Source organism: Motacilla alba, chromosome 3 (genome assembly GCF_015832195.1).
Source record: "Motacilla alba alba isolate MOTALB_02 chromosome 3, Motacilla_alba_V1.0_pri, whole genome shotgun sequence".
In the NCBI taxonomy this organism is placed as follows: domain Eukaryota; kingdom Metazoa; phylum Chordata; class Aves; order Passeriformes; family Motacillidae; genus Motacilla; species Motacilla alba.
This window is the reverse complement of record NC_052018.1, coordinates 77,382,956-77,395,195: the sequence shown is the minus strand read 5'-3', so window position 1 is coordinate 77,395,195 and position 12,240 is coordinate 77,382,956. Positions and strand designations below refer to the sequence as shown.

The 12,240-nt window shown below is 56.1% G+C and overlaps 1 protein-coding gene across 1 annotated transcript; it reads right to left on the bottom strand.

Moving 5' to 3' along the window:
• Positions 1 to 469: 469 nt before the first annotated feature.
• On the bottom strand, positions 470 to 9,894 carry DLK2 (delta like non-canonical Notch ligand 2). Its single transcript, XM_038134076.1, is given in 7 exon segments — positions 470 to 1,327; positions 1,329 to 1,878; positions 2,468 to 2,612; positions 3,197 to 3,327; positions 5,774 to 5,837; positions 7,357 to 7,458; positions 9,876 to 9,894. Coding segments are annotated over 6 exon segments (1,191 nt in total). The 5' UTR covers positions 7,430 to 7,458; positions 9,876 to 9,894; the 3' UTR covers positions 470 to 1,099.
• Positions 9,895 to 12,240: the final 2,346 nt, after the last annotated feature.

Sequence of the window (12,240 nt, the reverse complement as noted above, 5' to 3'; positions counted from 1 at the left end):
CAATGGTGGAGAAGGCAGTTTTTGTCCGCTTCCTATGTTCATCCCAGGCTCACATCCACTGTGGGGAGTTCAGCTTTGTTGTATTGAGAAACGCTGCAGTGACTGATTTGAGGTTAGAGTCAGCTGCCTGCCTCAGAGTGAATGGGAGGACAGGAGGACCTGGATCCTGTATTGCTCCTGAACCAGCTACAGCACAGCCTTGTCCATCTCCAGCTCCACCTATGAGGACATATGAGAAGGACCAGCTCAGGCCCAGAGGAGAGCAAATAGTGAGGCAGAAGTGCACACTGCAGAGGCAAAGGATCTTGGTCATTTGTGGCCAGACCAGAAAGGACGGCTTGGTAAGTGAGTCAAAGAGACCCCTGGATTATCAGGAGGAAAGTATGGAACACGTTTGTAACCCCCAAGTCTGACAGCAAGAGGAGGGTGCATCAGCCAGGGCAGAAGAAGGGCATGAGACCGGCAATGTTTTTTGAAGTCTCTTTGAACTGGCTCACAGAACCACAAGGCCAGGGAGCAAGGGTGTTTGCTCACTCCCTAGAGACGTGGCATCTGCAATGACAGCCTCCAGAAACAGTCAGGAACAACCCCATGCAGTACTGTGGCAGGAAGACCCATGCAGCCACAACTGTATCAAAGGCCCCAGAAGAAGCATCCCAACACCAGCAGAAATGAGGATAAAGCCCCCTCCCACAGTCACAGAGAAGAGTTACAAAGGGTCTGGCAGTATTTGGGCTTGCAAGAGGGCTGTGCCCTCCTCAGCACTACCTGTCCTGTTTCTGAGTGCTGGAGTCAGATGATAGCGGCGCTTGCGTGGCTGCTGCAGGCAGCACACCATTGCTCCCCTGCAGGGCTGGCCCAACACAGCCCCACCTTCAAATGCCTGTGGGTGCCAGCTGAGCCAGCCAGCCAGGAGACAGCTCAGACCCAGGCAGGGCTATCACAGCGATGCTCAACACCCAGGGTTTTGCTGACATGTTTGCTGCCCTGGGAGCCCTTCCCCGCTGCCCAGTCGGTGCCGGTGTGGCTCCGCAGGGTGCAGTTCAAGGGGTTTGCCAGCTCGATGACCTGCCAGGGCCTGGTTCAGAGTCCTCACAGCTCACAGCTCTGTGGTCTTCCTTGGCTCAATCAAGATGGTGTTGAGCATGCCCACCTGACACTCCTGGTCTTGGAGCTTTCTTGCAGCCTGAGAAGGGCTTTGGCACCAGTTCGACCTTTGACGGCCTCTCTGCCAGTTCCTCAGCATTAGCAGGACAGTGATGAGGACCAGCACTGCTGTGAGCACCCCGAACACCAGCACTGTCACCAGCTGGGCTTCACTCAGCCCCTGAGTCCCTTTGGGTCACCACCTCCTTCACAGAGATTTTCAACAACCCTCCCCCCGGCTCTTTCTCACTGTGGTTGGCCACACGCCGCCCTGTGACCACAGTCCTGATGGGCTCTGGCTGCGTCACCCCCGGCGTCTCACTAGTGGTGCTTTTCACACCTCCAGCATTCTCATGGTTTGCAGGCTGGTAGGGAGGAGACCAGGTGGGCTCGGGGATGGAGATCTCACAGGTTTTGCCAGTGAAACGGTCAGGACACAAGCAGTCATAGTCATTGATGCGGTCATAGCACTTCGCCCCATTTTTGCACGGCTGGCTGGCGCAGTCGTTGATGTTGATGGTGCAGAAACGCCCTTCAAAGCCCACCTGGCACTGGCAGGAGAAGCGGTTGACGCCGTCATGGCAGGTGGCTCCATTGGCACAGGGGCGCATCAGGCAGTCGTCCACATCGTGCTCACAGAGAGCCCCCACAAAGCCAGCGAGACATCGGCAGGTGAAGTTACTGGCAAAGCCATTTTCGTCTTGACATTGCCCACCATTCTTGCAGGGAGACCTGTGTGGAGAGAGCAAGGACAGGTCATGGCCCTGGAGCCCAAGCAACTTCCCCCATCCCAGGGGTGTACCTGAGGTAAACATGCAGAGCTGCTTGCATGGTCAGTGTGTCCAGCTCTCTCCGTGGGGGCAGCTATCTCTAGGAGAAGACTGGATGGGAGTTTCTGTCTCCTTGAGTGAGAAGCCATGGGACCTCCTCAAAGGCTGTGGCTGTGCACAGGCCCACTACCCACCAGGGAAGGTCTTCAGCTAAATGATCTGAAGAGGAAACATGCCCTCCTGATGCTCCCCAAAGGCATCATGGATGTCAGCAGTTTGGCTGCTGTAGGAGATAGGGAGATAGGATGTCCCAGGCATGATGAACAGATTCCTGTCCTCCTACAGCAGGGACAGGAATCTGTTCAGATTGCAAGAAAGCCCTTACCCTGGTGGGACCGTGCACTGCACGCTGCTAAACCAAAGCCAAAGGTGATTTTGGCTTAACTCCATTACTGTATGGAAATTCACAGGTAACGAGCCAAGCAGGGCCTCCACTAGGCAGAGTGCAACCCGAAGTTAATGCTGTCTGTAATCTCACTGCAGTGTCTCACCCTGCCTTCTCACATGGCCCTGTCTTCATCTCACAGTCCTTCCCGTGGAAACCTTCTGGACACAAGCAGGAATACTCCCCATCTCGATCGTAGATGCACTGTGCCCCGTTCTGGCAGGGGGACTGGTGTTCACAGATGTGTATATCTGAGGGGAAAAAAATGGTGTGAATTAGGGAGAAAAGAGGGTTGATGTGGCCAACTCAGTGCAAACAGAACCCACCAAACCCCCCGGGGATGGAGAAATAGCAGCAGGAGCTTCTCTCTCCTCCCCTCCAATAGGCACCTGCAGCAACAGAAGTGCAGTGTCTGTGTGCTTGTGAAGATGCAGTGCGTGCCAACTGTCTGACCAGTGCAGACCCCCTGGGGCTGGAGAAGGGGAGTCTCCCCGCCACCTGCTGAAGGCAGGAAGCCTTGGGGAAAGCAGGGGATCCCGCTTGGAGTCCTGATGCAGCATGGGAAATGCAATGAGTTCATCTGCTCCATTTCCTGAGGCTGGCCAGCATCACAACAGCTCTTGCCATACAGCCAGGGAACAAGTGCCAGCAGTCTGACCTCTCTTGCAGGAAGGGAATGGTCCCAGCTGTGGCTGCCAGGCAACATCCCATCTCCCAGGCAGCCAAAACAGCATCGCTCAGGTGGCTTCTGGCTATGCTGGCTGACATATCCATGAGGGTGTGCTGGGCTTCTGCCCTCAGCACCAGAGGCAGGGATGTTGAGCCCACAACTCACCCTTGTCACAGAACTTGCCAGCCCAGCCGGAGTGACAGATGCACTGCCAAGGCTGGTGGCACGTCCCGTGAAGACAGCCCGGCATACGCACGCACTCCTCGCAGTACTCCCCCTCCCAGCCTGGATCACACCTGCAGGAGGACAGGGCAAAGCAGCATAATCAAATCAAATCAAATCAAAGCAGCAAATCAAATTATCAAATCAAATCCAAGCAGGGCTGCAGAAAAGCTGGCTGCGTGCTGTGCAGGGCTCCTACAGATAGAGCAGTGCTCAGAAACCCTCCCAAAGGCCCCATGGTCCTCCTAGCTCCCTCCTCCAGAGGTAAGTACTGGCATCTCATCTGTCCAAGGAAGCAAGCAGAGCAGGAGCAGACACCCTCTGCAGCCAGGGAGGGTGAGTAGCCAGCAGCAGAGCTCAGCAGCTTCACTTTCACTGCCCACATCCCTCTGCTGTCCTCCAACCAGCCACTCCATATACACCACTGCATTAGCTCAGGAATTCCCGTGCCTCCCACAGCAGGCACTCACTCTGACAGGCAGAAAGAAGCCCATCCCTAACTCTGAGCTTTCTGAGGGAAAGGGACAAAAGGCTGCATCGATCTGTGTGTTTCACTGCTTCTCTCTGCATTATGATGTGTACCATTTTTTGTCTGGAGTGCACAGTAAGCCACCTGCGAAACCTTGCTTGCTGTGGCTGGTGCACAGGATCGACTCAGCAGCCAGCTCACAAGGCAGCACAACGGGAGAACCTGCAGCACACAAGGAGCCTTCTGGCCCCAGAAGAGCAGGGCAGTGGCAATGCCTAAGTAAAGCCAAGCTGCATTGCTCCCGTGGCAGGCATCCCTCAGACCTGCCAGCTCCAAAGCAGAAAGCAAGTGATAACAAGATGAGAGCTGAGAGGAGGTGGCACCAAGCCACAACAAAAGATATACTCAGACCAGCACAAAATGAAACCCAGCAAAAACAACACAGTTTCTAGAGTAAGGAAGGGGGTTCATTTTTATGGCTGGGGCTCATTTCAGCATAATGTGTGGTGACTGCAGTTTTTTTTGGGCTGGCCCACAGCTGCAATTTCAAACCTGGGCTGGCTGTTTCACCTGTATGTTGCTCCAAAGAGATGAGGAGTGAGGAAAATGGTAAAAAAAAATATACACACATCTGTTAATTAAAGGCTTTTCAATGGGACTGGAGGTGATACCATGTGCCTGGTATAGTCTGGGGAAATACATTCACACCTGGACAGCCCTGAGCAGAGGGATGTGGACACACCTACCCTCCAGTACCTGAAAGGAGCAGGTGCTAGCAACTCTTCCACTCCTCCAAAAGGGAGCTGACCAACCTAAAAATTGCCAGGAAGGGGCCAGGCAAGCAGCTAAGTCTCCCTGAGTTTGAGGTGATTTTGAAGTACTGCCAAGCCACAAGGTTCAGCAAATGCTCTGGAGGCCTGAAATCAGCAGCAGCAACTCACATGCAGAAAGATCTGCAGCTGGGACACCTGCCACATGGTGACATGTGACCTCTCTCACTGGGGCTTTGCAGCACCCTGCTCCCCCAAGCAGCCACAGCTGCTGAAAGGGCTCAGAGAGGAGCTCTGTGCAGCTGCAAACGGGGGCCCAGCCAACGAGCGCCCAGAGCCGGACATGCCACGATGCAGCAGTCAGCAAGAACAAGTGGCCCAGGTGTGGTGTGACACCAGGGGCTGTCCTGTGAAACAGAACAGGGACTGACCATGCCCTGGTGAGGAGAACCTGGAGGGTGGCATTGAGCAATCTGTCCCGTTGCAGCCACAGGTGTCCCAGCTAGCCCAAAGCCAACCTTTGCCTCCTGGTGCTGCCTTACAGAGTGGGGGCCCCAGATGGTCCTACAGTGGGACAACAGGCAGTGGGTCTGTGGCAGCCCAGAGCAGTTATATGGGTGCTTCCCAGGCTGAAGTGCAGGGTCAGGCTCTGTGCTTTGACCCTGCAGGATCTGGGCACCAGCTGGAGCTGGGATGCCAAGTACCTCCTCTGCTGCTGTAGCTCACAGCTTGCTGGTAAACCCTTTTTTGAAAACATCCAGAGATCCCCACCACAACCCAGGCTTCTGAGAGGGGAACCCTGAAGCCCTCAGTTATATGCATGGCCCTTCTCTTCCATGCCCTAGGGAGAGCACCTCCACCTCAATCAGCAAGGAGGCCAAGCAAGTTGGCCAACCCTCATGCCTGCCCTGCTGCCTGATGAATTTCCCTCATCATATCTGAGCCTAAAGGCTGCTTCCCCTCACCCAGGCACGGACAGGCTGTCCTAGGCTTCCCTCTAGACAAAAAGAGCTCAGCAGAATAACAGTGGTCAGTGTGTGAAGGTGGCCACCCTGGAAGCACTGGAGCAAAGGCTAGAGGGGATCAGCAAGTGGCAGAGGCATCAACACCTCTCACTCCAGAGTGTGTCAGGTAAGAAGAGAGCAGAGTCATTGGTTCCAGGTGTGGGTGAGTGGAGGAGGAGATGCTTCAGCTCCAGGCAGGGGTGTAGGCACCAGGGACACGGTGTCAAGGGAGAGCAGTTACAGTCAGGCTCAGCAGAGAGCCAAAGACAAGCCATACCTGCACTTCCCATCCTGGTCACAGCAGCCGTGGGCGAGATTGCAGCGCTCACTGCAGTCATCCCCTGCAAGACAAGAGACATGTGGACTGGGATTAAGCAGAGACTATGGATTATTCCAGATCTGCCCATGGCACTGGGTGTTTCCTTAAGTGCTCAGCCTACCTCTCCCCAGAACTGTAAGGTGGAGGACCTTCCTTTAATTGACTGGATGCCACACAGGAAAATGGGGCTCTGCTTCAAAACTACCCAGTCTCTGGTCATCTTCCCCACCTTTTCTCTGCTGCCTCCCTTAGATTTTGGGCCCTTCTGGCCAAGAGCTGGGGTTGCCCGTGCATTAAAACAACCTGTGTAATAGAGACTGACCCACCTGGGACCTCAGTCCCACAGTCTTGCAGCAAGTATGATGGGAAAGCTCAGGGCCAGGTACTGCAAGGGGCACAAAGGGACCAAGGATGGAAATGGAAAGAATGGTTCTTCTTTACCTCCCAGGATGTCGCCGTCTCCAAGGACAGCTATTGGCACAGAGTGGTCTGACAGGAGCTCCTCCCCTCTTCCAGGACCCAGTTGCCAGCACTTCCCTTCCAGCACAGGGAAACAGGACTTGGCATCACATGGAGCCAGGTATCCAGTTCTGTTTATTTATTTAAAAGCCACAGAAGCTGTAACTGAGCCATGGCCTCGCTGTGCCACTTCTCATCCTCTCCTTTGTGCCAGGTGTTCCCTTTCATCTCCACCTTCCCCTCTTCCTCATCACTTGCTTGCATCGTAGCTCCACAGGGGAGCTGGTTCACTCTGGCTCCATGAGCAGCAGAACTACAGCAGATGTCAAGAAGCAGGGAAAGGTTTCTCCAGAGGTCTTGTGCAAGTCTTGTGCAGGCCAGGCCAGGAGAAAAATGTCCTTACCTGAGCCCCTCCATCCTGGACTGAAACAGATTAAAGCCCCCGTGCCTAGAGATGCAATCAGGCTTTCCCAAGCAGCATTTTGTGCCTCCTGGAAAAATGAGCAGGGGAAGAAATCCCCTATGCATGCAATTTTGCTGCAGTGAGGCATCAGGTCCCACCGCACAGGGTCAGAACCTCCTAAAACAAGTCAGTATGGAGCTGGAGCAGCATCCTGGGACTGCTCAGCCCCAAGCCTGGGTATTGCCACCTTTCCTATTTGTACCCATTTCTCCTGGCACATGGCTTTGGGAATTCATTGCTTATCCAGAGCAGGCATAGAGCAAACTAATCTCTGGGAAAGGATTTTGTCTCACCGGATCCAGGGTTAGCTGTTCACTGTTGAGACCTTCTTCCCCCTGAGCAAGCTCATTGGGTGAATGGGTTCCCAAACCAAACTGAGAGAGAGCAGCAGGGATGTCTCTGTCAGTCTGCTCAGGCACTGCCACCGCTGTGGGCAAGAGTTTCTAAGGTGCCTCCAGTGTCCCACCCCAGGTGATTTAATGACCAGGCAGCATTTTCTGCTTTTCCAAGTCAGACCATCTCGATTTTGCATGGAAAACTGAGGAGACTTCAGCAATGCCAAGGACAGGTTTGGAAAAATGGCTATGAAAGAGAAGGAGCCATGTCTACAAAGACTCACCTTGCACAAGCTGGTGATGGGCCAAGAGGATCCAAATCAAGGACATGAGCTGGAGACAGAAGCTCCTGAGCATGGTCAGTGTGGCCCCACCGAGATGAACACCTACAGAGAGAAAAAGAGCAAGCTCAGCAAAATCCCTTGGCTGACACCACAGCTCCTCTCTACTGCCTGGGAGTTGGGAGTTGAAACATCCAGTTTTATACAGCCTCATCACCACATTCCCCTCTGTTCCACCCAGACTCCTTCCTCTAAATCAGCATTGGGGCACTAAGAATTAAAAAGCTTTTGAAAATGTGTGTACAGGAGAATCTAGTGTGCAGACTCAATCCTGAGAGTGTAATAGCTCAGGATGTTACATCTTGGAGCACCTGCCCCTGGTAGCTGCTGTCAGGAGATCGGAAACCCAGAAATACCCACCCAGCTGTGGGGACCTTCATCTTCCCTCCCTAGATCTGGGATGCTTCAGCTTCATGTTAAATAAGGTCCTCCTGTGCACATTTGCATGAATAGATGGGCTGAGTGCTCTTCACAGTGCCCAGGCTGCTCTTCAAACCCTGCAGCAGAGCAGGGAGTCCAGTAGATCTAGCAGAGGAGCAGGCAGAAAACAGCAGCCCTCTTTCACTGTCCAAGCAAGAGAGTGTGGCAACAGGCACTAGAGCCGGGCTGCAGCCCCAGGCAGGAAATGTGAACACGCAGCTCTCACTAGGTGCGGTCCTTTTCCCCAGCTGTCCTGCAGAGAGCCCCGTCGGCCCAAGGTTTCTGCACCCATCTATTTTCCGACCGCCTCCTGCCCTCTCGAAGTAGCATTAAATACTTTCCAAAAATGCTTCATTCCCTCCCAGCCTTCTGGGGTTGTTAAGGGCAGGTAATTCGAGGGTGATATCATAAATATATTACAGTAATGAGATGGGAGGGGTTAAACAGTTCTGTTAAGAGAATGGTGAAGGTATGGAGCAGACTCTACCCAGCTGCGTGGGTGTGATGAACAGGGGCCATTCCACTTTCAGCTTGACTCTTCAGTTCTGGAAGGTTATGTTTGGTCCATAGTTCTGTGACAGACTTCTAAGATGGGGACATAAGTCCTCCCACTCACACGTACACATGCATTGCAGGAAGAGGTTTTGGGGTCCCTGCTGAGACCTTCACTTTCCTGGACTGGACAAAATAGCCCATAAAAGCAATGGTGTTGCTTGAAGCATCTCTCCAGCAAACAAACCACCACCAACGAAGGATGCAGCATTTTCAGAGGGGCTACAGGATCTTACTGCCACTGCCCCAGCCAAATCCCACCATGGATTGCTGCATCCTCCCTCCCCACAGTCCCTTTGACAACATGCTTGCAGGACCCTCCTTTGCCTCCTGCCCCTAAATACTGGGCAGTGGCAAACAGCTGCTGCATTTCAGGGGAGGGTGAAGCAATTGCTAGGAAACTTATAAAATAATTTAGGGCTGAAGAGAGGTATCATGTTCCTTCAGGGCTGTGAAAACCACAAGCTCTGATCATATGCCATTGCAAAGGCTGTGTTTTCCCCACTGCAAAGGCTGATTTCCCCCCACAGCTCCCCACTCGAGGCGCAGCCTCTCAGGCCTCCTGACCTAGTCACCCCGTGGGTGCTGCTCCCAGCAGAACCCCGGGGGTCGACCCGGACCCCGGCATCCCGGGCGGCAGCTGGTGCCCGGGAGAGGTGTGAGCAGCTCGCACCTGGGCAGGCCTGGCTTTGGATCACAAGGACACGAGCTCCCTCCGTCCCACTCGTGTACCTGTGCCTGGCCGGGCTGGGGGCTACCAGACCTCCGGGTGCTGCGAGGACGACCCCCGAGTCTCTTAACCTCCCTTTCGAGGCTATCAGGGACCTCTGTGCGCTTGGGGACTACCAGGGACATCCCCAGAACGCGGGCTCTCAGGCACTGCTCCGAGTCTGAAGGCTATCGGGACCCCTCCGGGCTGGGGTCCGGGAGCAGGGCGGGAACCCGAGGGATGCCGCGCCGCTGCGGCTCGCCGCGCCTGTCCCCCCGCCCCCCTCCCCCGGGGCTTTGGGACCACCCCAAGCCCCAGTGCCCCCCGGAGGGGCACGGCCACGAGGCTTCGCCTTTCCCCCAGCCCCACCCCACCCCAGGGCTGCCCCCGGAGGGGACCCTCCGCGGAGCCCCGCCGGTGCCCCTGCGGCCGGGGCGGCGGCGGAGAAAGGGGGGCCGGCGGGGCCGGGGCGCTGCGGGTCCCCGGCCCCTGCTCACCTCGGCGACGCGGCGGCTCGTGGGGCTATCGCGGGGCGCGGCGGCGGGGGGCGGCCATGCCCGGTGCGGCGGCGGCGGGGCTGGGGAGGCGCGGGGCTGCGGAGGGAGCTGCCGCCGCGTGTGCCGCGCCGCTCCGCCCGCCGCCGCCGCCGCCGCCGTGCAGCCCCGGCCGCCTGCCAGCGGCTGCGTGTGCCTGCACATCCCCGCTCCCTCCCCGGGACATCCCGCCTCCCGCCGCCCCAAACCGCAGGCAGCCCCCGACCCGGCCCGCCCTGCCCGCTCACCCCTGCCCTGCTCCCGCCGCCGGGGGCGGGGGGGGACCCCGGCACGGCCCCGCCCGCCCCCACCGCCCCGGGGGAGCTGCGGCTGCGAGGGCTCGCCGGCCCCGGCCCCCTGCAGCGGTCGCAGAGCACGGAGAGGCTGGCGATGCCCGCAGGGGCGCGCCCTTGCTGGGGGTACCCCCGCCCGGGGCTCGGGGGGCTGCAGCGCTCGCCGCCCTGCCCTGGGCAGGGGCGCGGTCCCGCGGGGCGCTGAGCCTCTCAGCCTGGCGCCCCTCTCTGAAATAGGTGCGCGATGATCCGAGCCTTCGTTTTGCTCAGATGGTCTGAAATAATATGAATAAGCAAAAACACCTCCTGCAGCCCCTCTCTGATGTCCCCGGTGTCCACTAAAACACCTGCACTGGCAAACTGTAGGATTAAGAAGCCCCATCCTTAAAATAAAGGTTCAACTTGTAGTAGTCACCCCACAAAAAAGAAGCCATCCAGAGAAGCTGTGGTCCCCAGTATTTTTCTCGCTGCCACTCACGAGATGTGGACATCAGCACTTCAGTGGACAATAAGGAACAATAAGGCAACTGTGGGAGAGGGTCTGGGCTGTCACATCTTCAGATGAAACAGCTGCCCGCTCTCCTCCTCACCTTGCATGGCCTTTCTGCTGCCTGGCAAGATCATAGCCGTCACCTTCAAAGGTCCTAGCAATCCTTAATTAGATTACAAGCTCACATCAGTCAGCTCTTTTCTACCCCTCTATCCCACAAGGCTTGCTGTTTTTCACCAGGAAGGAAGAAGAACCATGTCCAACAGGCACTTAATGGATGCTTTCACACTCCATCTCATCTCATTAGACGAAGCTCAACCTATCCCTGCTCTCACCTTCTCCAGTCCCCCCAGCCCTCTGCAGGTCCTGACAGCCCTGTCAGCACCCTGTGGCAGCCATGGGTAGCTCTGCAGGCCCCAGCACCCAGTAAGAGCCGAGGCAGCAACCCCCTCAAAGCCAAGGTCTCTGCCAGCTCTGAGCAGGGACCCCTACTTGCTCATCCTCGGTGTGCCTGGACAACACAACAGGATTGAGTGATAAAATGGGGGCCTACCACCCTGCCTACCTCTGCAGGAGCTGCCTCCTTCCTGCCTCCTTCCCGCTGTCCTGTCAGCCAGGAGCCCTGTTCCTTTCCTTGCCCTCTTCCTCCTCCTGTCTCTATCACCCCACAGACAGAGGGACAGAGAAGTCCAAACAACCTGCTTAGGTTGCTCCATCAGCTCTTCAGAAATTTATGAGACAGGTGTGCACCAGCTCTGTCCTGAGATGCTTCCTGTGATTCTACATCCATTCTCATCCCCTGATCCCTCACAGCCAGCTCAGCCCGCTTTTGAGCCCTGATTCCTGCCATGTCTGGAGCTTACAGCAAAAAGGAGAGGGGAAGGCTGAGGGCGAAGCACAGCTTCTGGTACTTGGTTTAAAACCAGCTAGCCTCTCCTTCCATCACTACAGCTCCAGGGTCTGCAGTGATCCACATTTCTGCTCTGACACCCACAACACCCTGCCTTGCACTCTTTGCCAGCCATGGTTGGAGGCCGAGGGTTTACTGGCGACACCTACACTGAGTGTAGGCTGCTTGGCTTCACCCTCACCTCCTCCTTGACATCCTACCACCCTCACTAACTGTGTCAGATGGAGTACCACCTCCTGCAACATCCTCATCTGCTCCCGCGTTCCTCGCTGGGATCTGCCCTGGTCCTGACTGCACGGCACTGCAACGTCATTGCACAGCCATGCCCTGGTGCTCTTAAACCTCACTCGCTTAAACGTGCCTGAGAAAACCCTCTGGATGCCGTGCGTGCATTTGAATGGGCAGATAGGAGGGGGCCTGCAGAGGTACCCCGACACATGCCAAAATCCGTAAGTACCTGCGCCCGCAGCGTGAGCATTGTGAGAGAGGGAGATAGGGCTAGGTTGCAGCCAAAAGAATGGGACACGTGGCTCTCCCTGTGCTGCCTCTCTTGGAGGTGAGAGCTGTACCAGCAAGTGAGGGCTCTCCAGGCTGAGGAGATAAAGTTGGTTGCTGAAGATCTGAGCTCCGAGGAAGGGGAGTAAAGAACAAAATCTGGGGTGGGATTTCAGAAGGTGGGATATCTGAGGAAATGTGTTTTGTGGCTAGAGATTTGGCTTTGAATGTGAGTATCACAGAGAGAAGCAGGCAGGGATGGATGGGAGTAAAAGGGGAATACAGAGGAGGGACAAGAGACTCATGCAATATGGACCTTGGGTGCACTCCTTCCTCCACACCAAAGGCTCCAGTCCCATCCCCAGGCACAATCCTGTGTCTCAGGTTCGCTGTGTCAGTCCGTGGACTGCCCAGTACTATTTAAT